General features: G+C 40.7%; 2 protein-coding genes across 2 annotated transcripts; one reads left to right on the forward strand and one right to left on the reverse strand.

The window, feature by feature from the left end:
- Positions 1 to 1580: 1580 nt before the first annotated feature.
- myripa (myosin VIIA and Rab interacting protein a) lies at positions 1581 to 19672 on the forward strand. The gene is made up of 16 exons (XM_029453288.1): positions 1581 to 1642; positions 3608 to 3829; positions 6427 to 6563; positions 10179 to 10259; positions 11248 to 11345; positions 12076 to 12156; positions 12353 to 12511; positions 13155 to 13281; positions 13650 to 14185; positions 14501 to 16390; positions 17484 to 17540; positions 17999 to 18181; positions 18479 to 18640; positions 18849 to 18950; positions 19045 to 19105; positions 19516 to 19672. The coding sequence occupies exons 1-16, from the start codon at positions 1581 to 1583 to the stop codon at positions 19533 to 19535; spliced, it is 3978 nt and encodes a 1325-aa protein (XP_029309148.1). The 3' UTR covers positions 19536 to 19672.
- On the reverse strand, positions 19666 to 27968 carry plxdc2a (plexin domain containing 2a). The gene is made up of 14 exons (XM_029453366.1): positions 27697 to 27968; positions 25236 to 25450; positions 24932 to 25078; positions 24709 to 24778; positions 24150 to 24272; positions 23917 to 24035; positions 23743 to 23842; positions 23513 to 23628; positions 23191 to 23270; positions 22787 to 22847; positions 22454 to 22679; positions 21674 to 21709; positions 21260 to 21417; positions 19666 to 20769 (listed from the first exon to the last, which is right to left on the reverse strand). The coding sequence occupies exons 1-14, from the start codon at positions 27815 to 27817 to the stop codon at positions 20554 to 20556; spliced, it is 1788 nt and encodes a 595-aa protein (XP_029309226.1). The 5' UTR covers positions 27818 to 27968; the 3' UTR covers positions 19666 to 20553.

Genomic DNA, 27968 nt, shown 5'->3' on the forward strand with positions numbered 1-27968 from the left:
ATTATATATATATATATTATTATATATTATATTCTATTCTATATATATATATATATATATATATTCCAGTGATTAGAATCAATATCATTATCTGAAGTGGGCCACTCTGCACAATGAGCATTTTGATATTTTGATGTTAATACTTTTTTCATTTTAATTAAGTAAAGTTTGAATGCAAGACTTTTACCTGCAACCGAGTATTTTTACACTGTAGTGTTGCTACTTTTACTTAATGATCTGAGTACTTCTTCCACTGTTGTTTTTTTGTAATGTCTCCGGCATCTTTTTTGTCAGCCCATCATATTATTGCTTTTAGATTTAGTTGTATATACTGTATTTGTGCATGTGCAGATAAATACTCATACCTGGGCACACATTGCAAACACACACACCTGTATCTATGTTTTCATTCTGGCGTCCTTGTTGGTCTTGTGACCACAGCTGATGAGTTCATGCAAAATATTTTTTACCTCTGACCTTTTCCTGATTAGTCATCATCTATTTTAGTCATATTAACATATGTTTTCACTTTTTGTCCCTTTATCACATGTAAATTGTTTATTGTTTTGCACGTGATGAACCTCGTCAATCTTTAATAAATCAAGTTAATATTTGCAGCTGTAATTAGAACAATTTAAATTATAGCCGATTTAAAGTCATGTCCTCCACCATGGGGTTTTTCTTCAATACAATGAAATTTAAAGAACCATAAAAAGCTACAATGATTTGTGGATTAATCAGTTAGTTCATGGGTGGAAATTGTTGTTATCATTGATGACACAGAACACTTTGCATTTATCAGTAAATACAACTACAATTTATTCTCCAGGCTTTTATGTGAAAGTCTGAAAATACACCTCTAATGTTAAACACAAATAGTCTGTATCACCCGCAAATATTGTCATTCATGAGAGCTTTATTTGACTGACAGGGCGACCATGCAAAAGAGAATGAGCTGCTTAAATAACATGTAAATGTGTTGTGATCATTGTCACTACTCAGAGACCAGCTGGTGACAACAAGAGACCAAGTAAAACAAAACGTTCTGCTTTTCAGTGTTATTAATCAGTAACAGGTTTTATTGTGGCTGTACGACTTGCAGTGGAACACATACATAAAACAATGTCAGCACTTCATTCAGCACAGCAGTGAGTGATTCTAGTACACGCAGCATAGACACCAATGAGCTTATAAGAAATTCACTGGCAGTGGAAATATGTGAGTGTGTATGTGAAGCAGCAGTTACATGATCACCAGAATTCATTTCCTTGGAAGAAGCTCAATAAGCGCAGTATGAATCATTTATCAATGTATCCAGAACCACATCGCCATATCCGTGGAGCCATCGGGTCTCTAAAGAACACCCAGAGAGAGACACAAAGAAGAGAAAGTCGTTGTTTGTCTGTCAACAGGATTGCGGAAAAAACAAAAGGCACGATTTTTCTTTAAATCTTGGTGGAAGTGTGTAGCACGGGCCAAGGAAGAACCCAGTACATTTTGGATCTGGATCTGAATCATTTGGTGGATACACACATTTTAAACGCTGTGAGCTATAAAATACAAAACATCTTTTTAGCGCCATGTTGTTTCCACATTACGACTCAAAGCTCACGAAGACACTGGCGTCAGAAGGACGACATCCGTGTGAATGCACCGTTGGTGGCTGTCTGCATTCTCAGAGTGCTATTCTCGTTCTCTTATGTTTTTGGTTTTGGATTAAATAAAAAGCCACCCCTCTCCAAACTCTATAAATGCTGAGTCTGATTGGACAATCACTGTTTGGGTTGGACTCTATTCTTCTCCGGAGTTGCCCAAGGTGTGAGGCGTCGGGATCGTGTGGGGATACTCACAAGTCCCCAGCTGTGCGCCGCTACGTTGGAGTTCACCCTAGTGGACGAGAGGGTCGCCTCCCTACGCCTTCGGGTTATGGGGGGGGAAAACTCTGACTGTTGTTTGTGCCTATGCCCCAAACAGCAGTTTGGAGTATTCGGCCTTCTTGGAGACCCTGAATGGAGCCCTGCAGGGGGCTCCAGTAGGGGACTCCGCAGTCTTGCTGGGAGACTTCAACGCGCACGTGGGAAACAATGGAGACACCTGGAGAGGCATGATTGGGAGGAACGGCCTCCCTGATCTAAACCTGAACGGTCGTTTGTTGTTGGACTTCTGTGCTAGTCATGGAATGGCCATAACAAACACCATGTTCGAACATAAGGATGCTCATAAGTGTATGTGGTACCAGAGCACCGTAGGCCAAAGGTCAATGATCGATTTTGTGATCGTATCATCTGATCTGAGGCCATATGTTTTGGACACTCGGGTGAAGAGAGGGGCGGAGCTGTCAACTGATCACCGTCTGGTGGTGAGTTGGATCAAGGGGTGGGGGAAGACTCTGGACGGACCTTGTAATCCCAAACGGGTAGTGCGGGCGAACTGGGAACGTCTGGAGGAAGCCCCTGTCCTGGAGATCTTCAACTCACACCTCCGGCAGAGCTTTCAGACATCCCTGTGGAAGTTGGGGGCATCGAACGTGAGTGGGCAATGTTCAAAACCTCTATTGCTGAAGTTGCGGTGAGGAGCTGTGGTCTGAAGGTCTTAGGTGCCTCAAGGGGCGGTAACACTCGTGGACCCCGGTGGTCAGGGAAGCCGTCCAACTGAAGAAGGAGTCCTTCCCGGTTATGTTATCCGTTATCCTGTTCCTGCTGCCGGGCCGCGACAGCCTCCCGTTTAGTTACATTCCACCTCTGTACAGTATTTACCTTACTAACACCCCTCCTGTCATTTCAGGCTGTAATTCTCCACCTGACCACTAGTTGCCCTCAGCGTTTCTGGCCTTTGTCACCCACACGTGCAAACCTGCTGCTCATTATCCAATCAGACAGCTTCCAGACACCTCTCCTGTCTGTAGCTCTGCAGCATTGATCCTGTTTCATAAAACCACCACCTACTGTGGCATTTAAATGAATGTGAAGCGATAAATGCTTTGTTTAAATATTCAATCGAGACATTTATGAAGGATCACTTCACTTTTAATTGAGCTCTGAGCACCTTTAGAATGAATAATGTACATTGAGGGAGATATAACCACCAACTAAAACTACAGTTTCCATTTTTAATTCAGATATGTTCTACATATTTTCTATCGTATTTTTCATATTTTATTGTAATTTTTATTTTAGTTATGTTTCTTTATTTTTGCAATACTCTTTATTTTTTTTATTTCTCTTAGTATGTTTGTGTTATGCACCAAAGCAAATTCCTTGTATGTGAAAACCTGCTTGCCAATAAACCGGGTTCTGATCCTCATATTGCTTTGAAATTATGTTTAGAAAATGATTTAAAATGACGACTTTGTGAAACCACTTCAATTTGTGCTCCATTTTCATTAACGTGAGGATCAGTGTGACTGTTTGTGTATTTCACGTCCTCATTGTGAAAATCATCCTATTTGACTCCGTAAACCCACAGAGAGGATCGACGGCCACACATGTATTTAAATATTCTCTTTTTCCCCCCCGTGTATAACTCTCTCTCACTCACTCACACATTCCTGGTTCCACTGTCTTCCTCCCTCTAACCATCCCCTCTCTCTCCCCCCTCCTCCCCACAGTGATCTGAAGCAGGAGCTGGACGAGGAGGGCAGTCGCTGCCTCCTGCTGTCACGGCAGAGTTGCTTCAATCAGCGCTGCTGCATCCGCTGCTGCTCGCCCTTCACCTTCCTGCTCAACCCCAAGCGCCCGTGCCGCGATTGCCACTTCAACGTCTGCAAGGCCTGCCGGGTCTACAACAAGCGGGACAAAGCCTGGCTGTGCTCCGCCTGCCAGAAGAGCAGGTAAGGTCGGGCGTTGGCGATGGTGTTAGTGAGGTGATACAGACGGTTTGTGTGTACATGTGCATGAGGCTAAGTTAAGGATGAGAGGCTGACAGTGACGTCAAAGGTTATTAAAGTCTTATTCTGCTGCTGGAGAGATGGATTTAGCACTTATTACTCACAACAGTGTCACTAAGATAGAGAGCAGGATCAAGTCTTCCACTGGCTGGAATATTTGTGCCAAATATATGATAATCGATTAATCGTTGAAGTAATTCTTCATGCACAAATGGCAGAAAATACCGTTTTCAGCCTCTTGAGCTTAAGTATTAATATACATGAACACATCATCCCTTCCAGGTGCAAACACACCTCAGCTGAGAACAACAAGTCGTTCATCATCATCATCATCATCATCTCTCTTACTCTCTTCAGAGACATGAAACATACTGTAAATGTTGAGCAGCCTATTGTGTCATACTAAACTGAATATCTTGTGGTTTTGGAGACATTTAAAGACGTCACCTTGGACTATGAAGAACTGGGACGTACATGTGTTACTATTTTCTGACACTCGGTTAATCTATTAATTGATAATTAAAATAATTGTTAGTTGCAGCCCTGCAATCTAATACAACACGACCGAGAGAAAGAGACTCACTAGGTTTATGTAAAAGGCAATTTTCTCCTTTTCTTGTAATTTAAAATGGTCTTTTTTTGTGTGTTGGAAGTGTTGAACGCAGCTTCTCTGTTTCTTGTTACAGAAAGACTTTGATGCAAGATCATTCTGAGTTTCAGACTTTAAATGGTTTACTGTATTTCCATGCTGCTGTGGTGTTTCATGTCCACATGTGGTGATGAGTCACAACAATGTTTAGTGTAGTCAGTTCATGAACGTAACAAAGTATTTTGAATTGGAAAATGTTCAGTGATTTGAAATTATCTTTGCTCGCGAAAAGTAGATTTTTTTTTTACATTTTGTCCTTTAATTTGGTTATACTTATGGGGAATGATCCATCTTTTCAGATTTTTACAATGTAATTATAAAACATAAAAATAGAACATGGGGTTGTTTTTCATTTGAGAAAAAAAAATCAGTTTAAACTAAATATATATTTTCCACTTTTCCCAAATTTCCTCAAATTGAAATTCCTGAAGTATCATGGAAAAGGCAATTATTTCTATCACAAAGAAAATTTAGCTTTTAAAAGATAAGATTAGTGTTATTCTATATGTTTCTTAAACCTGGGGTATGAGCACAATGTGTCGTCCAACCACGTCTGAAGTAAGAAGTGTCACTTTAAGACGTTAAGTTTTGCAATCATTTGTACATATGAAAAGAGACATACGTAATTGTAAAGAATACAAAAAGAACTGGAGAGAGATGTTTAAATATAAGAAATGTCATAACCTAAAATTCCTGATTTAGTACTAAAAAACAAATAATCACTTCATTGGAAATGTGTCGCGCTGTCTAATAACCTCGCAGAGAAAATGCAATAATATTGTTTTCTCCCATCTCAGCTGTCCTCTTAATGATGAAGGCGTCTTTATTAGAAAGGCTTGTTGACAGGACAGCTGGTACTTAAACCTCACTGACAGTTGTCTCCACTTCTGTCTGTATGAGGAGACACGTCCACACGGCTGCAGGAGTTACCTCAAGATGCTTCACACTTTAGACTTTCTGTCGCCTCCTGTCAACACACTTACTGTCCACACACTCAGTCAGCAACTCATCCGCACAGTGAACAGATGGTGACTCATTAAACATGCCATGAATATCTCTGCAACACCCTGCAACTGTCATTCCTTAACATTCAATTACATGCCAGTTCAGGTTAATCTTAAATATTGAGAGTTGAAGATGAGACGTGCATATATTAGATTTACATCCAGGTGTCTACGCAGACAACAACACCTGGTCAGAAACCTCTCGCATGAAGTAGCTGTTCATTTGTAGGACCCCATCGTAGTATGATGCACAACAAACACACAAATATGTTTTCAGTACCTTGTAGTTTGTGTAGATGCAACTTCTTCTTTCACTGCCTCTAAACTCACAATCAGTCACAAGATGCCAATGAACATGACAACAATATGCAGTGTTATCAGTGTCACCTACCTAATGAATGTTCATTGGGATTTCTTTTGATGTTGTACATGGTATACATTGAATAACGTAATATTTAGGAGACAGGATTGAAATTGTCTGTCTGTGTGTGACATCCTTTTTTAAAGTTCTTCTGTTTTACTACTCTCTCCCAGAAAACAACCTTTTATACAGTTTATGCTAAATATCCTGAATTCTATCTCCCTTTTATTATAGTTCAACTCAAAAAGGTCTCTAAGGTAATATTCCTGCACAGTTTATCATCTGGTGTTAGAATACAATAGTAGTTTTTTATTAGACACAGGTTAAAAAACAGAACTGTATCATCAGCATATAATATCACCAATAAAGTCTTTTGGCACCTGTTGATGTCATTTTAATTAATTCAGGTTGCTGTATTTTGTATTTGTATGAAGATTTATCAAAAATCTTTCCAACAGATCTGAATGAGTTGCTTATTGACTATATTTTGAACTTCAGGTATGTTTTGTGTGTGTCTCTCTCTCAGGTTGTTGAAGACGCAGTCCCTGGAGTGGTTCTACACCAATGTGAAGACACGCTTCAAGAGGTTCGGTAGCGCCAAAGTGCTGAAGACTCTTTACAGGAAGCACTTGGCGGGGCACAGCGCGCTTTCAGAGCTTACTGGTAAACCACTCTCTTCATATGTGTTGACGATAAAACCTGTGTGTTTTAACTTTGGTGATTATGACTCAATGTGTCTTGAGTGACACATTTTGGGAAGGAATAACATCTGAAAGGGTTCTGAAATCCCGAAGATGACTTGTTTTGATCTTTTCTACGAGTCTAATCCCGTAGTGAAAGCTATAAACAGATTATTGTAGAGAGTATCTACTCTCATGAGAAGTGATCGTATGTTAGTTTTTATAACATTTGGGTGTTTACTAATGGTAGATGTTTATGTAAACGTCACAAAAACACATTTTGTTTAAACTTTAATTAGATGTATTAGAATAACTTTTTACGTTGGTGTGTTCTCTTAAAAAGTAAAATACAATTTATAAAGCTGCACTAATCAGAAATGTGGATGAAATGACTGTATTTAATGTAAAATGGGTTAAAAATCTGAAGAAATTATCACCTGATTCTGCAGGTCCCCTCGGCTCTATGGAGCATTTTAGCGTCATTCAGCTCATTGTTTTGCTTTTACGACCAGAAACTTTACTGTTTTGGTTGATCCAAATTAAACACTCTGAATATTGGACTTATATTTATCAGTTGGCCAAAAATACGACTCCAAATGAATGCTAATGTTGCTCAATGTTTGTGTGATGTATAAATAGACAACTGCTAGCTAGCCTAAGAGTAGCAACTATGAAAGAACTATACAAGAGCAATTAAAGACAAAAGTTATGAAGTAAGTGACAAAATAACATATTAACATAGAATAGTATGATATAGTACAGTATTGTATAGTATGAGGTATAAGAGGGCGTATAAGGTGCAATGTAACGGTAGTAATAATATAATATATAGTATATGGTATGGTTCAGTATAATATAATGTGCAACTAGAATGGCACTCGAAGAACGCAGACCTCCGCCAAGGCCAACGGTGCATTCACGTGCTCCTCAGATGGTGTCATGATGTGGAAACATGTACGCTTAAAAGAAGATGTGTTGTTTTTTAGTGCTAAGATCGTCTAAACAACACGTTTATCTGTTTATGGGTTGTTGTTCCGCCAACCAGTCAGTAACTTATTTTTCCAATTATTCTGACACCACATGAATGCAGCACAAATGCCATATCTCTCAATGTTAACGGAAGTGAAACATAGTTTGTCTATCCGCCCCGTGAGTCGGATCCGCTCCAAAATTGAATGAGTTCTTCCTTAGCCCATGCTACACCCGTCCACCAAGTTTCTTAAACGTCAGGCCGGTGGTTTTTCCATAATCCTGCTGGCAAACAGAAAAAAACAAAAACAAACAGACAGACAAACTGGGCTGAAAACTTAACCTCCTTGGCGGAGGTAATAATATTATCACTATAGTATACTATAAAAATCAATGGTAATTAATGTGTATTATATAAAGGTACAGCAAATATAAAGTATATAAATAAATCAGACCAACAGTCAATAAAGAGTGAAGAGCTTAGAGGCTTTGCTTGAGCCTCCCATGCTGAAAATGTATTGGTAGTACTACAGTGCCTTTTTTTTTAAATAAGCCCGTTTACCCAGCAGCATGTGCTCCAGCATGTTCGGGTCAGAGTGGTACAGGGGGAGGAGTGCATCTCCGGGACATTACCCCAGAGTCTCTGATCTGCTTCAACAGACAAGGGATTTCAGAGAATTATGAGTGTTTTGTGGAGGAGAGGTCGTTGGCGGCAGATGATGCAGATGCTGTGACCCCCGTGGGAGGAGGACTGATGTGGGCTGGCATCAGGCCACCATTCAGCGTCTCGTTCTGATTTATTGTTTTTATTCTCCGCTCCGCCCACTGTAAAATACATTTTAATTTGTTTATGACTGACCCGCATTGGAAATTCAGCTGCCAAATCTGCATCTCCATCTGCATAGTCTGACTCATGGAAAGCCCTGCTGATGTTACTTTGCATAAGAAACAATGTGAGCTGCATGAATAGCATCAGAGTGAACAGAGCTGACATTTGGGGAATAATAGCCGTGGGTAGAGTCATAGTGTGAGATATGTGTCGCAGTGAAACATTTCCTCCTTTCAGCCCGGCAACACAGCTCAGAGACATCCTCCTCTAAAGAGTAAAGCTCAATAACAAATGGACCCGTAGGTAGAGAACACGTACAGTACAGACACGGTGAACATTACTTGATGCTTATTTTACGTGCAGTATAGAAGTACAGACACTAAAAGCAGTCAGAAGTCAAAATAATGCTAAAAGTACAAAACCAGAAATATATGGTTACACAAGTATGGCGGAGGTTGTGGCACATTGTGTGTTTCAAAGATTGGAGTGTGTTGTAGGGCTGACGTTACAACGTTTGACATCACATGTTGTCATGCTCTTGATGATCATTTATAGTTTGTATACATTTATATTAAATGTGAAAGAATAACTTCCAGATTTGCTTCTGCTACAGTATGATTCCCACATTTGAGTTCTTGAGGATCTTTTGTTAAGAATTAGAAAATGTAGTACAGTATCAAGAATGACTTATTATGATTGTTTTGATGCACATCACATTGGGGTTACTGTGACCTTTTAGCTGCTCATTGGTCATGAGTCTTTTTCTTGCCCCTGTGCTGCGGCCAAATGTGTCCAGACGCATTAGATGTTACAACACCGATGTCTGTACACACACACACACACACACACACACACACACACACACACACACATATACACACCGGGGGTCACAAAGTCCACGCTGCAGCCCCTAAAATACGTCATTTTGTCTGCAGGATATCTCACATCAGTGAGCTCGTGCTTGCCTGTAGGGTTTTTAAGCAATGACAGAGACGAGTGCTCTCTGCATTTTTTTAAAATAATCTACAGTTCACATCACTTGTTCTAAATCCTCTCTTTGCCTCTTAAAATGATTGGAAGTGACCTTGTGTACGCTACTGTACCTCTGAACAAGCGCCACAGAGCAGGTCGCCTGGTAATACCACACGCGAGGCCGCTTTAATGCACTTACATAACCACAAATGGCTACATTGTTGCATGAATATTTACACGACGTGAAAAGAGCCCAGGGCTCAGAGTTAGAAGGAGAAATTATCTGCGGTGTGACTGAACTCTCTGCTGCTCCGTCACCAACTCTCTAAATTCAAGTCATGTATTAAAAATATCTATTAATTCTGTTTTTAGATGTATTTTGGGTTGAATTTGTAGTCGAGGCAGCTTCATTAAAATTGCACATATCAAACACAGGGAATTGAAAGTTCAAAGAAAAGCATTATAAATACATTTAAAAGCAAAAAAAAAAAACTGAATAAGGAAAGTCAATTGAAACATTTCAATTAGGAAATAAAACAAATGAGATGAAACGGAACAGACTAAGAAAGGTGCAGTTATAGTTTCCCCAAATTCTGTTATTAAAGGACTGATTGCGTTGATGCAGTATATTACTTTCCAATGCACACATTAAAAGTGAACGACCAAATGTAACACAGGAGCAAAACTTTCCTGTTTTGATTAAAGTTCCATCTGATTTAAATAAAAAAGACAACCCTGATCTAGTTTTAGGATCTTAATTGTGTGTGTGTGTGTGTGTGTGTGTGTGTGTGTGTGTGTGTGTGTGTGTGTGTGTGTGTGTACACACAGAGGGCAGCGCCTACGAGGAGAGCATCTGCAATGAGGGCAGCGTCTGTGGGAGCGACTCAACCTTCTACAGACAAACTGAAGGTGCATGTTTTATTATGATGTCACATTTCCTTGTTCGTACTTCACACCTATTTATGCTTATTTTGTGGGTAAATATCATTTTACACAGTAGTTTGTATTTCTGTGTTAAGACATCTTTGATTTGATTATGTCAAGGGAATATTAAATCATCCATCTTTGCTCACTACATCTTTCTTATCAGCTGTGCATAAACGACAGGTTATCTTATCGGTCAGGAGAAGCTGGTAATTATCTGTATAGGCTGAAAAAAATCCATATATCTCTACCATATATACATCAGTCAACATATGGTTATGTGCAATATTTAAAATAATTAGCAGAAGAAAGAAAATAAATGATACAAGCCTAAAGTTTATCTTGTTGTTGTCCTCATCTTCCAAGTAAACGTATCATGTTTATAGCCAACTCAGGTTGTGTGTATTATATATACTGTATCACACATCTGACACAGCCCCCCTCTACAAGAAGGGGCCTCGGCGGTGAGGTAAAAGTAAGGTCAAAATAAAGGCAGGAGTCGTCGTATGACCCTTTCCATGTCAGATTTTATCAGATCATTTCAGTGAACCTGTCTTCTTTAGGGCCCGGGGCAGCTGCCCTACATGCCCAGTTGGTAATTCAGCCTCGTAACAATGAGTGCTTTAATTCCACCTCCATAAGAAAGTCGCTGCAACTGACCGTCTGTTATGCTGGGGTCATTGTAATCCTCTCATGAATCCATAAACTCATATTTGTTCCCAGCTGCTATGAAACTAATGTTTTATAACAGTGGAGAGATGAATTTTGGTCTGTTCGACTCTGTTGTTTGCTTCCCTCACGTCTTCTCACTCTCCCAGCTCAATGCACTGAGAGGATAAGTGACCGCAAACCTGAAGGAAAAGCTGCAGCGGCCTGACGGTCACGTCTCTGTCTGTAACACAAATGTGGCAGTGAAAACAGAAGTGAACTGGAAATTATGTACTTCCTGATTGTTGTGCTTCTTTGTGTCCAGAGCACAGCATGGCAGAGTCGCTCACGGTGGCCCTGCGGGTGGCAGAGGAGACCATAGACGAGGCCATTTGCAAGGCTGAGTTCGACACTGCCAGTCAGGTTATTTATGTTGTTCTTATAAATAGTCATTATACGTGTGTTGTTGGATTGCTCATCTACACACACTGTCAAACGCTTCTGTTTAATTTCCTGTCACGTCCTTTTCACAACTGTGTATCATAATGACCCTTTTTTTTATAAATAATTTTCAGACTGATGTATTGTACATGTATGTATGTTATCTTTTTATCCTTTTGTACTTTTAATAAGTATCCTCTGCAGTACCATGATCACGTTCCTCCTTAATCTGACTCTGCTTTTGTTCTATTTTGATTCAGAGTTTAAAACTATCAGGATTATGCTGCAATCCAAAGGACAGTTATCAACTACATTATAAAACAGATCAGTGGCCACATTACACGTACAGAAGTTACTACAACCAATGCAAAACGACTACAAAGAGACTCTACGAGGACAGAGACGCTAAAGAACACCGAACACTCATCGGTCACATTGTTTTGGCCCTTTCGTAATTCTCGTAATGTTTTCCAAGGTGGCTAAAGAAGCGTAATGCATGTCCACAACTATCTGCAAGCTAACTTAAAATACTACAGTATGTTGGAAAATATGTACATCTTATTAATCTGTTAAAGGATCCCAAAGCTTTTGAACTGAGTACAGCAAATATGTATGTTTAGAGGAGTAATCCGCTTACAGTGTGTGTGTTTGTGTGTGTGTGTGTGCGTGGTGCAGAATAGCTTTCTCATTTGTGTGTTTGTTTGTTTACCAGGAGAAGCAGAATGAGGCTCACTACCTACGGGAGCACAGAGGACAGCTCATCAAGGAGCTGTCCAAAACCATCGTGCAAAAAGTAAGAAAACAAAAACCACATTTAGACTTTTATGGTGTGCGATTAGGTCGAGTTGTCTGTTTGCGTAATGCTGAAATGTAAGTCGATACTTCAAATGTATTCCTCCTGCACATGTTAACACAAAACCAGGTGATTCTTGTGTTCTGTGTTTGTACAGAACCCCGTGCAGCACTAATCATGTCTCTGTCTCTCTCAGGTTATTAGCAGGAGGAACACTTTGGCTGAGATAAGGTCAGAATATGAACAGGATTGGCCGCTTGAACACAGCACTGACCTTCATCATCATTATCATCATCATCATCAGTCCGACTGTGAGCAAGCCTCCAGCTCCCTTAAACACCAGCCGGGCCTCTGGGTAAAAAAAGTCTCAATTGCTTAAGAGTTACTGTACAGTAAATCTTAAGAGTACCTAACAGTACCATCCTTTTATTTATTACTAAAGATTAAACAAGTATATGGCATCCAGAACATTACTTTAGCAGGAAATATATATATACACACAAGTACAAATTTATGTAATCTTCTTTCCTCCTCCTTTATTAATCCTGTTACGTCCCATCAGATTTGACTCCGACCCCTAAATTGAAAACCTCTGGACTGAAAGTGTAAAGTTTACAGATCTAGCTCCACCTCCAGCAGCTACAGCTGTGAAATGCTGCGTACACATTAATGCATTCGTATTAACAATCTGATATGTTTATTGTTTTTATTTCTACTTAAGTTGAAGGGAGGTCTGTTGTATAAGCTTCTGGTTTCCTGACCTCTGCTCTCACATTTCTTATTTTTTCATTATCTGGATTTATAAATATAAAATAAATAAATATGTGTCCGTCTCGGCAGAACGAGTTTTAAATGAAGGGATTGTACTTGTAATGGATTACTTTTACTGTTTTCTATACTATAAATCTGCTGGTCAACATGCTCTAATAACTTTACTTTATTACAGACATCCAGTGTGACACAATAACCATTTGTCTCTGCCCTCGCTCTCCTCTCAGAGGTCACACTCTGCCTTCTCCCTGTTGGACAATGACCCTCCAGGTCTGATACAAGACTCCTCACAGGCGCTGAAGAAGGACGCAGGCGGCTCAACCTGGAGGAGTGTAGACCGGCTGGACAACACTGGTGAGATATTTAACTATTAAAACCTACCAATTATCGTTGTTTTGGTCGGTTACCTTTGTACATATCAAAATATCCAATTTACGATCAACAAAGAAAGGCAGGCGCTTACGCTTAAAAATGTACTCAATCGATAATAATACAGTCAATAATTGATTAATTATATCAGCTCTAGGAGATTAAATGAAGAGCTATATGATAATGAAGATTAAGGGGTTAAACACAAGCTTATTTATTAATTGTGATTTCTAATTGATATAATAATCAATGTCAGCTAATACCTGCATCCTCCACTGTGTTTGTTTTTGTTTGTTTATGTTGCTGCACGTGTGATTTTACTTTGTTTGGCGTGTGTGTGTGTGTGTGTGTAGCGGTGTCCTCGGTGCTGAAGAGTACAGACGGGAACTGGATCGCCCTGCAGAGCGCCCAGCTGCCCCGTCGCAGCCTGCTGACCAGGAGGAAGAGCCTCGTCTTCAGTGCTTTGGAGAGGGAGTCTGAAGTTGTGTCCGCCTACGAAGGCCTGTGCTCTGACAACGAAACCAAACCCGAGACCGACGGCTCCTGGGGAGGCGTCCTCCAGGAGTTCCACAGGAAGTTGACAGACTCTAACTTCAACCTGCAGGACAGCATCCCGTCCCCGCTGACGAGCAGCAGAGAAGACCTGTTTTCAGACTCTGAGGGGGAGTGGAAGCCTAAACATCTGCAGGCTCTCTTCAAGAGGAAGGTGCCCGCGGAGATCAGGCGACCTGCATCCTCCTGCAGGACGAACATCATCGATGTGAACTTCAACGTGGAAGGAGCTGGACAGAAGGAGCAGAGCAAGGAGGTGGCAGAGCAGGAAGCTGGAAAAGTGAGGAGATCACGGAAGAAAAGGAGGAGTAAAAAAGAGCTGTCTTCTTCTGTGCTGGTAGGAAATATTATTATATGATTCACCACAGCTCATACACGTGCACAAAAGAGTTGAATCAATGTGTTCAAGTAGGCTTTACATAACCACGTGAAACTGTTCATGTTCATGAATTTAAAGTCTTGATAACAATTGATCCACTGTGCAAGACCTGTTTCAACAGCACTTACAGGAAAATATATCAAAATAGGAGCTGAAACAATCTGTATCTGGCTTTTTACAGTTTTTTATTATTATTATTATTATTATTATTATTATTATTATTATAGAGACATGTACATATATTATTAAATCTTTTATTTCTTACGATCACAGGATTACAGTGATGAAGACAACCATTACAAACTTCCATCTGAGGCTGCGACCGCCAACACTTTGACCTCCAGAGCCACAACTCTCGAACCTTTTGACCTTGAGAGTGATGTCGCCGGACTCGGAGCCAATCAGACGGAGCAGGAGCTCATGTCAAAACAGCCAGCAGGCCGAGTTTCTGAGTCCTCCCCCGCAGAAGAAGAAGAAGAAGCTGATGGAGCGATGGATGCTGGTGAAGATGTACAGAGGGAGGAAAACAGACGAGGAAATGAAGAAGGAGATGAAGAAGATGAGAGGCTGTGGAGGATGGAGATCGACTTGGATGAAGGAAGAACAGAGGAAGATGAGGAAGTAGATGATGAAGAGATGAAATGCAGGTTTCACAGACTCATCGCACACTCCAGACGCACGTGCTTCTTGTCCACTGATGACGACTTAGACAAAGTTGGCCGGAGTGAAGGAGAATGGGAAGGAGACAAGGATGAAGATATGGAGGAGGCAGACGTGGAAAGACTTAATTCTAAACTCTGTCAGCTGGAAAAAGAAGTCCGAGCCAATCAGTTCTCCTCCACAGAGGAGGAGCTGGACAGAGTTGGCGTCATGGATGAAGAGAGGAAGGAAGAGGACGAGGAGGACGAGGAGCTGGCGGTGAAAGTGTGCAGATTAGTTAAACAAGCCAATGCTACACAATTTTCATCCACGGAGGACGAGTTGGACCGAGCAGGTAGAGATGAAGAGGAGGAGGAAGCGATGGGCCAAGAGAAGTTGTGGAAACTGCAGATGGAAAAAGACGTCCAGGTGTCTCAACTGCGAGATCTGGCCAGTCTAGTCAGTGCTTCTCAGTTTTCCTCCACCGAGGATGAGCTGGATAGAGTTGGAGAGAACGAGGTGGAAGTGGAGCAGGAAGTAAATGAAGCAGTGGGAGATAATTGGGAGAGGAGGGATTCATTTAGAGATTTGTACGTGAACATGTTTGATTTAAGGGATAAAATTGAGGAAATAAAGACAGATGAAGTTGAAGATGTCCAACAAGAGGAAAAGAAAGACGGAAATAAGAGGATGGTAAAGGGGCAAATATGTGAAGAAAAAGTAGAACTTTTTAAAGAGGACAAGGCTAAAAAAGCAAAGGAGGCAGGAACAAGACAAGACATGGAGTTAGAAACAGTCGGACAAGCAGAGAGAACAGAGGAGAGGAGGACAAAAGTCCAACAAGCGAATCGGCCGGAAGCAAAGTGGGAAGAGGAAGAGGAAGAGAGTCAGGATGCAGCAGCAGACAGCGAAGAGGAGGATGCAGAATTTGAGAGAATAATCAGCAGCATGTTGACGATGACTTTGGAGGACATGCAGGTACAGACATTAGAGGATGAAGCTGCAGAAAATGGGAGCGCAGATCGAGAGCCAGAGGAAGTAGAGACGGATGAGAATGTAAACATTGGGGGAGAAAGTGGATTCGAGGACAACGCTGCCGATGCACAAAGCACAAATGCATCAGAGGAGACAGGAAGTGCAAAAGAGTTTCAAAGTCGAGGCGACAGCGTGAGAGTAAATGTAAGCGAGCAAATTGGAGAAGATATTTCCAGAAAAAAGCAGAGTGGAGATGCTGTAGGCGGAAATGAAAATGAGCAGCAGGAAAAAGATGCACGAGAAAAAAAAAATTCAGCAATCGAAGAGACGCTCGAGGCCAAACGGACGTGTAAAAGAAAAGTGGACGATGAGGAACGAGAGGACAGAGGAGGAAAAGACACGACGGAGTGGAAAAAGATGGAGACACATGGAGATTGTGAAAGTAAAGAAAGACTTGAAGAAACCAAAGAAGAGAGCGTAGATGACACGGCGCTGAGCAGCACGTCTTCTCTTCACCAGAGTTTTCTTTCACCTGAGGAGATTCAAAATGTAAGATTGTATGTTTGTATCTCACTCTGGACAGTAACCCTGTTTATAACCTGCTATATGTTCTCCTCTAACAATCTGTTGTGATTAGACTCTTAAAGTGAGTCCGTGTAACGTCTGAAAGAGAAATAACACATTCCTCCACTAACAGATAAAAAGTTGATTTCATACGCAATAACACGCGCCGCTGCACATTTCAATACACTGAAGCTACCGCCTCATTCTCCTCTCAATGTGTCAATTGACACCTGCTGGATACATTTAGTTTTTAGTGCATCATTCTCCACCGTGCCACTTCTTTCAACAACAACACAAATATAGTCATTTAAGAAAAAGAACAAAAATAAACCCCTCATGTTTCATCCCTTAGGTTGTAAATGTGGCATAAATACCACTGAGTCATGCAGTAGCATGCTAATGTTTGCATTTGTTGTTGACTTAGATAAAAAAAGAAAAAGAAATGTGTCTGAAATGACCTTTTATGTAACTGGAATCGAGCTCATTTGGTCGCTTTAATAAAGTAAATATGATTGAACATTTCTTATGCACTTATGACATAAAGTCAGTGTGATCCTTTGTTAATGGTGACTTCACGACACCCTGCATTAATGCATCATGAGTCATTAGTGAAGCATATGATTTGTATTATGAAGTGTGACCCTCAATTCAACACACTCAGGGATTCTCAACTCGCAGATATGTAGCTGTGTAACTTATATGACATGTCAAATAACTTGAATAAATGATCTTAACTCAAGGTCCTCTTACTGGCTTTCTTAACCACATCTCATGGTGTTCTTCAGCGAGCTTTTGGATTTTGAGCAGTTGTCAGTTGAAAGCTCAGGAGAAACCTGGTGAGTGGGTGTTGAGTTAAGATTATTTTCTTACCTTTATGACTTTCAATTTGTGCTACTGGTGCACTTTAATTTAAAAGTGCTCATTTGTAGCCACAGAGGAAGTTACACAGGCTCACTTTAAAGCAAACTAACTCCTAAACTATTCTTTTCAATGCAACTGTTAACAACTCTGCTTGTTGCTGATTTTCTGTCTCTGTGTGTCCTGTTTCTTCTTCTCTGCTTCTCTCTGTGTGCTGTAGGGTAGTGACCTGGAGATTTACAAAACAATACAGTTTATGTCCTCGCTGCTGGAGCAGGTGAGAACAGGTCGTGCTTTAGGAAGGCCGCCCGGCGATGAGGAGCTCCGCTCACTTTTTCTTCTCCGATTGCCTTCGTGTGTTTTTCATGCGTGCATCTAATTTCATGACTTTCTTTTTATCCTGCTGCTGGTCACACTGAATATAAATGTGATATGTATTATCCAATCACATTATTCACTGTAGATATGAACAAAAGTGTGAAAACTGCTCATTTTGTTTGGACTTTATTTAAAGCAGTGAAAAACAAATAACACAGAACAGCTCCATCATTGCCAGGCACCATGACATCCACATTATGCAGCTCTATATAGTTTGCATACAATTATTCATGATTAGCAAAGCAAAAGGCAGGTTAACCTCCTTATTCCAACACATTTTTAGGGTATGAAGTTTAAGCCTAGTTGATTTAACATAAGTTATTTTAGATGGACTGAGTGTGTTCGTGTGTGTTGTAGAGGTACTCGGCGGTGTCTCTGCGCAGCATCACCACCGAGGTCCTGAAGGTGCTGAATGCCACTGAAGAGCTGCTGCTGCAGGAAGTGGAGGGAGGAGACGGCCCTCGTCTCCGCAACACCTCGCTGCCCCCCGACACAAACCCCAAGAAGCTGGATCAACAGTTCTCCAGACTGGAGGAGAATGTAGGTTCAGCTTTTCATTATTTAATCATGGTTGAAGTTTCATTTCAGAATTCTGTTTTAATGGGGTAATACAAGCTTGATCTCCTTAAAATGTCACACAAAATAAGAATTCATATAGTACGCCATAACATCTTATAAAAAAGTCTTAGTGCTGTGCTATAGGTTGCACTAGCAAGCATCAACCGTTGACTTCCCTGAAACAATACGGCGTAAAAGAAAGTCGGATACTTGCACTTGTTTTCAATTTAATTGACCAAGTGTTGAAGTTAATCTCGTGTTGAACTGGACCTGCTGTAGGTGTACGTGGCAGCTGGAGAGGTGTACAGTCTGGAGGCGGAGCTGAGTGACCTGGAGGAGTGTGCCAGGGGCATCTGCAGCGCCACGCCCGACATGGAGCTCTCCTTCCTGGAGGAGCAGGTGGCATCGGCAGCCGCCAAGGTTCAACAGTCTGAGCTGCAGGTGGGTTGAAGATGGATCCATTTCAGTAGTCTGCTGCTTTTTGTTGGACATGAATACTTAGACATGTTTGGGGGCTGCGATACGTTTTATTCAAAACACAGATTGGCCTCATGAGGGCGATGTAATCAAAAGGTCAAAGATTGATGTATGTTGTTACAGTTTTCAGTCTGATCTTAATCAAACATGAACTGTGTTGTTTCTGCTGAAGGTTTGTGACATCTCGGCCAGAATTGCTGCTTTGAAGAGTGCAGGCCTCAATGTGGACACACAACAGTCCCGCTTCACTAAGACCAAGACTGTTCCATTTATGGTACATGTATACATTAACACACATCGTATCATCAGGGTGCTACATTATGTCAAACACCTTAACAATAAAAACTTATGTTTCACATACTTTGCAGGCCGTCACTGTGGACTCATCGAGACAGCAGAGGAGGCGACTCCCTGCACCACCAGTGAAAGGTAAACAGTGTGTCCCTGTCACACACAACATACCTGTATACTGTGCATTGTATCTAAATTGTGCTAATGTACTGTTTTTGCAGATAAACAAAAATCAACGTACTTAATTTTATACCAACAGGAAATGAATTTAGAACTAAACTTCACTAAATGTGAATGTACTACATACATACTCATAACCTGCTTAGATTTAATGTAATATGGAAGCATCTGTATATTTTTTATATACATTTAAATATTTGGAGACATGTATTTGTCAAATGGAAATAACTGCCACAAAAATGCAGTAATTACAGCCGCAACACTTGTAGTTTGAGTCAGTTGCATATAGGAAGTGCTGTTAGACTTATGTTCTATTAGATGTATATTTAAAAATGTTTCCAATTTGTTTTATTCTCTCTCCCTCTCAGAAGACAAGGAGGAAACCTAAATCTACGAGCCAGGACTTTTAGCAGTGCCTTGACCCGGTCGCTCTGCAGGCCCGGATCCATTCAGACACCATTTGCCTTAATCACATTTTTAGACTAAAACATGCTTCAAATAATACGGGACACTGTAAGTCACTGAAAGCATAAGAAACTTTATTCTCGTGTCAACTTACCTAAAGTACAGTAGATAAAATGACTTTATTAACAGTGTTGTATCAGCATTGATCAATCTGGTAAAGAGGCAGCAGACTAAAGCCTCAGCTCGCTAAGGCTTTTTTAGATTATCCAAAAGGTGAGATAAAACTGGTGAAATACAAACAATCCTAATGTTTTCATTATAATACATTTATAGGTGTATTTTTGACATTAATTGTCCATTTCTTGCTGATGGATAAAGCTATACAGTTCAGTGACTGAAGATACAATTATCAGCTATATTTACATAAGTATACAGATACGTGGGAGAAATGATAGCATGTTAGAAAGATGTTGAATTGTACATTTGTACAGCAAACCAATCAGTATGTTGTCTGCCTTTAGTTCAGAAAATAAAAGTAAAAATTCCAACAGTTGCAGACATTTTGTTTCAGGGTATAAACGTTACGCTCGGGGTAAACAGCAGTGAAACACTGCGCCCCTCAGATGGTGTCATGGAGAGGAATTTAGTCTGTATTTTTGAGATGAGGAAATGACACCCGAACACAACATTCCTCCTTGTGAAGAAGGTGTGGGAACGACACTAACAGCCGTCTTTGAGAAAAGTGGTCTCAAAACAAACATTCAGCGGCGGTAAACACGAACGAGTGACCTGAGCAAAGTAAATACAAGTTCTCTTTGTTACATTATGTGTTAAACAGCTAATGCAAACTAAATAAAATGTTCTGTAGATACTTTCTCCTCATAGAGGTTTGACGTTTTTCTCTCGGACACTCAAATTGTGTTCTTAAATTGAACTTGAGCAGCTGAGTGGAAAATAATAAGTCTCCCTCACACAGCGATCCAGGGGATACGTAGTTTTGGTCAGGAGCTCTCTGAGACTAAGAAGCGCTCCCTCTGATCAGGAACTATGAATCCTTCTTTCTGTTCACTCTCTCTTCTGTCTGACATGACGAAAGACTGTTTGGGGTCGATGACCACCGCGCTGTCTCTGTCCTGACCGGGAGCCTCCACCTCAGCGTAAGAGGGGCGACCTGAGCCCCGTCTGAACTTCATGATGGGCCAGCGGGTCGGCCGCCGCTGAGGGGAGAAAGGACAAAAACGGGGTTATTAAAAAAAAAAAAGATTTGGATATATAGAGAACACGCATGCATACAAGTACACAACACTTCATGCATTTGGACTATATAAGAGATGACCTGCACCGCTGACTGATGAAAAAGGGAAACCGGTCTGAACAATCACGAGCTGCAGGTCAGGCCATATTTTTTAAATACCTTGTAGTGGACCAGGGGGGGAATTATAACCCAACATTTGATGATAGATGAATATTGAGAGTGAGACACCAAAATGCATCAGATATCCTTCTCTGGGAGGACGAGAATCCATATCAGTGTTCACAGTAATCTTCCAGTACTCAATATCTTGCGCTACATTAAAGTGTTGGAAGGACCGGCTTTGAATCTTTAGGCTCCACTCTTTACAAGGCAACAAATAAATCACATGTTGACTGTGATGGATTACTTATCCAAGTCTCTTTCGGGGGAGGGGGGGTTCAAGTGTCACTGACCTCCATGAAGAAGAGGCTGGCGCTGGAGGTGGGGTGGTTGTACATGTAGACAGACATGAGGACGGCTGCTCCCATGATGACCATCACCATGACGATGCCCGCCAGTAGACCAGTCTGCGGCCGCTCATCGCTCCCTCCTGTCGTCTCCTGGTGTCCTGCTGTACAGAGGTGTTGAGACGCCATGTTGTAGACTCAGATACAACTAGATAATTGGGCTTAAAACAGCACATACATGCAGACATGTCCACTTGTTTAACAAACAACGCTGTAGTCACAAATACTTTACATGTAGTGGCTTTAACTATCGGATCAAATGCAAACATGTACGTTTTGACAAACTGGACTGCTAAACAATATCATGTACCAATAACAAATGACAAGCAGGCACACAGTGTGTGAACGTGAATGACTTACGTGCTTCACTGATGTGCAAAGAGATGTTTGTGTCTTCTAGAAAAAGAGACAATGATATCATTTGTTGGTCCAGTCGGGAAAAAAACTTAGTGTAATAAAGAAGTTTTGAGACTTTACAGTAGCCATTCTTAAAGCTGAACCTGTAGCGTTCTTGACAAGTACAATCTCATTAAGTGCAAATCACAAATTGGAGCCGGGTGGGGCCATTTGCAGTAAAATAAAATGCAATTCCCCGTTTCTTCCCTTAAATGATGCAATCCAAACTCTCCTTTTGAAGTCAGAAATATTCAAAACATCCAGAAATGTTCACATTCTCCAAAAACAACGTATAGTAAGTACTTTTCCGTCCACCCAAGTAAAATATTAGTAAATGATCAGTGCTTTGGTTTGAGTAGGATGTTATGTTCTTACAAACAATAGCCACTAAACCACAAATAACAGCCCTCCTATATTCTGACGGAGACACGCATACATCGAGTCATCCTTCAGCAGCTGAGGACACTATGCAGTATTTAACATGGCGCTGTGACAGAGGGCTGGGAAATAGCTGACCACTTGACCCTCACACTGTCAGACTTTACACAATACACAGTGCGTGGATACCGTGCAAGTATTAATTCATGAGGACGGTAATACATCGGTCCTAAAGGAAATATTAAAAATACTAAAAGCTTAAATTCATTGACGTTAAGCTATGCAAGCGACGATCCTATGAGAAGGTAGCGGGACGCAGTCTTAGACATGCAGCAGTGATGATTTGGAAACATCTCGTCAGCTCACCTTCTGCAGGTTTGCTGGTTGGAGGCTGTGGAGTGGAGATTATTCTTCTGCTTTTGCTGCTGCGTGTTGACGGGTTGGCAGTGGACGTCCTGCGTAGGGGGGTGGAGGTCATGCTGGCGGTCTTCTGCTGCATTGTGGTCGTCGTAACAGGAGCGGGCGTATGTGAGAGGTGGCGCGATGTGGTGTTTGTGGCGTCTGTCAGTCTGAGACACCGGGGATCTCTTCTCTGGAAAAACAAACATCAGTAAACTCTTTGAGCAGACGGACACAAGTGCTAAGTTTTCACTGAATTTAACTTTTTTTAGTTTACTGAAATGCAAAAATAATGACGACCTCCTCCGGGCAGCCGAGGTCGACCCAGTCCTGCCGGTTACGATCGAAGCCACTGGAGCATCTGAGGAAGAAAGTAAACATTATTAATGTGCACTTGAGCTGTGAGACAGCTTTACCTTCACAAACTAACGACAAAGTGTTTGAGGGACAAGTCTGAATGAAGCCAAACTAAATGTTATTTAAAGACTTCCAGCTGATTTTCTTTTTCATCATGTGGAATATACTTACACGTTATACTCCCCTGCAATAGGGCAGCATTTAGTCCAGTTTCTGTGCATATTTTAATGCAGCTCTGGATTCATATGAAGATACAACATTCCTAACACTTTATTTATTAAAGTAAACTCAGTGGGAATGTGCAGCCTCGTCAGTGTCGAGTGCTCTCAGCGTGCTTTCCAGTTTACCTTTGTAGCCGACTGCACCAGCTGCAGTTAAAGCCAATCTGAGAAGTGACACATGGACCACAGCTGAAGAACTGGAGACACTGCTGAGAATAAAGAAAACAGTGAAGAGGAAGAGCGGCTTTGACTTCTGTGAATTAAACCTGAATTCATTTTTACAGGCCATCCTGCTGCTTCGGTCATATCATCACAAGCTTTTCAGTTTTCACAGATTCACCAGCTAACGCAAGGATAGAACAAATGTTCAGGTTATGGAATTGATGATCTAAATATACAGAACAGAGATGATAATCTGTGCATTTTATCAAAGCACGTCTTTGTATACTTTAAATGGGATGAACTTACTAGGGAGAGGAAGCATCTCCACAGCTGTAGCGTTGGAGATTTTGGACTTGAGGATGTCGACTTTGTGATACTCATAAATGGTTCTCCTCCGAACATCTGCAGCATATCAGAAAGGATTTGATGTTAATTACAAGTGAGATCCAGTGTTTTGTTTAATAAGTTGGCTGGTAAGTAAATGTCGTTTTTTTATACACCAAGTGTGCCACTCACTGGGGATCTGCTCGATCTCATGAAGCACCACAAAAGCATCCGACAAGCCCACTTTGACAGGATGATTCTCAGTGCTGATGTCGTTGATTTCTAAAGGAATCTATGAAAGAAAAGCTGGATGATTAAACACATTTCGCATTAACAGAAGAACACGAAGAAGAGAGGAAAAGTCACCTCTTTGTATGCAAAGACAATGCGTCCGTCACTGTGCAGAGCGGCCTGGAAGGTGAAAGGTCCAAGACTGACGTTGTCCTGGAGGTGAATCCGGTTCCACTGAACCACCAGTGCGGTGCCTTCACGGTAAACATGCATGAACACAACCAGTCACGTACATGTAGTATACATATTCTACAGCAGACCCACAAACAATTGATGACAGTTGAGTAAAATGATGGTCTCTCTCTTACCGTTATCAAAGTAAAACACAGTAGAGTTTTTGGACAGACTTGGGTCAAAATTTGCCATCAGAGGGGCGATGTACTGAGTGGCTGTGAGCATCCGGTGGATTATATCTCCAGTGTAAATGAAACCTGCGAGAGGAAAACAGGCAGAGGTTACATTAGGGTACGTACAGCTTTTTAGGAGTAACATTAAAGCACTTTTAAAAAACACCTAAACCGAAAATCTCCAAATCGCCTTTATCACCACATCTGCATCGTTACTAAAAATGAAAAATAAAATGGTGGCCACACACACACACACACACACACACACACACACACACACACACACACACGTTATAGTCTCTTAAAAGCAGCGCTATCATGCTGTCAAATATATTTTAATTGCTTTAAGCATTAAGATCTTGGCCTACTGTAACCTAAGTATGCATGTGTGGCAACACAAACATAATTACTTTTCTAAATTCATATATGTAGCTCTACTTGTAGCTCAAACTACGTTGAATACAGACTGAGCCTCATAACTCCAAGAGAAAAGACGTCATGTGTGCAGTTAAAGATTTACCTCCAGTTGCCACTGTGATTTCTTTTAGTACATGTCCGTAGAAAGGGAAGCCGAAGGAAAGATTCACTCTCTGGAAATGAAGAAAGAAAAAGTGTAATAACAACTGTATGTTAAAGATGCTCAACATCCACTTTCATATACAACCGACACCACAAGAGAAACTTTTAAATCTTTAAATGTGCATAAAACACTGATTTTAAGTAAATGTATTCACGTTTCATACCTCAGCCTGTCTGTGGGTGCTGGACAGGAAGCCACAGACTTTCCACTCCTCCTCCTCCTCCATCTCATCGACGTTCACCCACAGCTCTTTACTGGCTGCGTCTCCAGAGCCGTACACTTTAGATGTATAGTAGGCGTGATCAATGTCCTGTCCAGAAATGTAGGGATTGAAATGCTTTAAAAACAGTTTTAGGAACAAAACATGTGGCGTGGAACTAACTTTGATTTGTTCTCTTTTGTTTTGTATAAGATGGACAAACTTTTACTGCTTATCAAGGAAAGGCAAGTTCATTTTTTTTATTTACCACAATCTGTGAAGAGTTGTCGTGTCCCTCCTCCATCAGCAGGTCTGGATCTGCCTCTTCTGGTTGGTGCTGGTCTCTGTAGTGGCCCCTCTTATCTGCAGCAGAGCTGGGGGCCCCAGACCTGGGACTCCTCTCCCTGGGCTTGTTGTTCCCTGCGACTACATACGATCCCCTCTCTGGAGGAGACAGGCCCTGTGTGTCAGTACGATAGACTCCTGAGGAATCAAAGAGGGTGGGGGGGGGGTAAGTTAGTGTTGCTTTCATCACTTTGTTTGCTTCAAAATGCCAGAGATGAAGCTGACAACGATCCACATTTTAGATCACTTTTGGTACAAATGTACTGAACAACAAAAGTCATTAGGATTCTTCTAATGTTTTTATTTTAAACAAGATTATTTAGTTCTGTCGCAACTTTAAAAGTTTGTGACTGTAAATTGAGAAATACTGACATAAAAGTGCCTAAATCAATCAGTTGATTATTACATATGTTGATCAACATAAGATAAATCTACAGCATTTAAAACAATTTAAAAAACACAAATAAGGAAATAAGGAAAAAAAAGGACGAAAGTAACCACTGCTCTTAAGTTTAGGGCACCAATTAGTTCCTGAATAGTGGCGCAACACTACAAAAATAAATACATAACATTAAATCTCTCTCTTGACTATTGTCATAAAAAGAGAGATTTAAATTATCATTATAATAATTAAATCAAGCAATAATACCAAACATTTGTTCCAGCTTCTCAAATATGAGAATTTGCAGCTTTTTCCTCCCAAATTGAATATCTTTAACAAAAGAGAAAACAAGCTGTTGGAAGACGTTACCATTTCATCAGCTCAAGGACCTCTTAACAAGCAGCGGACCACTGGTGGGTAATTACAGACTCATATTGTGCAGCCAAACATTATTCAAGCTAGGGCTGCAACTAAAGATTATTTTCATAATCACTACTTTTCTTGATTAATCCATAAAAAATCTGAACAAAAAGTGAAAAATGGTTCACGATACCCTAGAAATATCTTGCAGTTCAAAGCCCAAACAAACATATTCAGATTTAGCAGCAAATTCTCACATTTGAGAACTCACATTTTGCTTGAAAGAATTACCTACCCTAAAAGAAAAATCGATAATCAAAATAATTTGGGGGAAATCTGTATAAAATGATGCACAAGGCATCAAGAAGGAGGGTTTGAATATTTCACTCCCTATAAACATAATACAGCTTAAATGAAGAGCTTGACAAACGGACACTAAACGTACTGTATATGATACTGTCAGCGTGGAATATTAGGACTTTTTAAACAACCTTAGGGAAAGTAAATAAAGGAAACTGTATGTTAAGGGGATGTTAGATGTGGAGAATGCCTCTCTGAACATCTCAAACATCAGTAAACAAGCTTATGCGTCTTCTTCTCCCATGCAACAGGACATAAACAATTCCCCAGTGTGTGCCATGTGGCCCATCATTCTGCCCCTTCCAGTGACAACAGTGCGTCCTTTTTTTTTCACAGCCGAGGGTGAAAGCATGCTTCACATTCTTCACACCAGCAGGTCCAGGACCAGGCATGTGAGGCCGGGCAGCCGTGGGTGTTGTGTCTATATTTCTGTCACACGGTAGCCCTGTGGCTGCAGAGGCCTTAAACCCTTCACCAGTGTGATGTGGTCTTATGCTACATAATATGTAGGTGTACCATGATAAGTTTTACTGGTAATAAAAGTAGTTATTGTATAAATACTGTAGTGACTGCTACTGCCACTGAGAATTTGGTAAAATGCCCAGTCTGTAGATCAACACAAGTCAGATAAATCATACAGTTCACTACAGCTCACCCATTGTTGCTGCAGCATAGTCCACTGATTCCTTTTCAATTAAAATAAACAAAACGTTGCACAGAAAAACACAAATACTGCCACAAGCAAGAAATCCCCAGCTGCAGAAACACACCTGAGCCTAATTACACCTTAATTAGCCTCTATCAGTTACCTCAAAATAAAGATTCTCCACCCGGTGGTCGAAGGTAAAATAAGCACAGGTACATACTGTACATAAAAGTGGCTACTTCAATTACAGGATGTTAAAATGCAAGATTTACTTCCCCTTTTATTTTTAAAGAGGGTCTTATGTATAATGTAAAGTATGCTACTTTGATGTGGTCCAAATGCAGCATCAAAGCCAGAACAAGGGAAAACACTGAAGAATTAATGAAACTGTCAAAACATCTGCCACATGTTCTGTAGTTTGCATACTCAATGCACATATATTGGTTTTGTCGTAGAAATAACCATATATTTCAAACCAATGAAACATTATACATAACGTAAATCACAACATTTCTTTACACTGAAGTCCTAAGATAACATTAAATGATGCAGTACCAGACTTACTTCTATTGTTAAACTAAAGGTAGTTTACAACCAACCATTATTTGCAGTTTCAAGATACATTTCATTACTTACCATACACGGATTTTAATTTCATGAAGCTTATTTGTAACTGGAAAACAATGACCAGGCCTGTGATGAGATTAACTGTTTTTGTCAGGGTCATCGCCATCCTTCCTCTCAGCTCGTAACGCATTTTCAACGCGCACAAAATGATTTGGCGCAATATGGGTTTGCGCCTGTGACCGGGACCCTCCAACGTCTCACTGTCGGGATTTGTCAAGTAAAAAGAAAAACGTACCCACTCGTCTAATTAAAAAAAAGAAGAACAAATGTTGATGAAGGAA

The sequence above is a fragment of the Cottoperca gobio genome, chromosome 17 (assembly GCF_900634415.1).
Source record: "Cottoperca gobio chromosome 17, fCotGob3.1, whole genome shotgun sequence".
NCBI classification, from domain to species: Eukaryota; Metazoa; Chordata; class Actinopteri; order Perciformes; family Bovichtidae; genus Cottoperca; species Cottoperca gobio.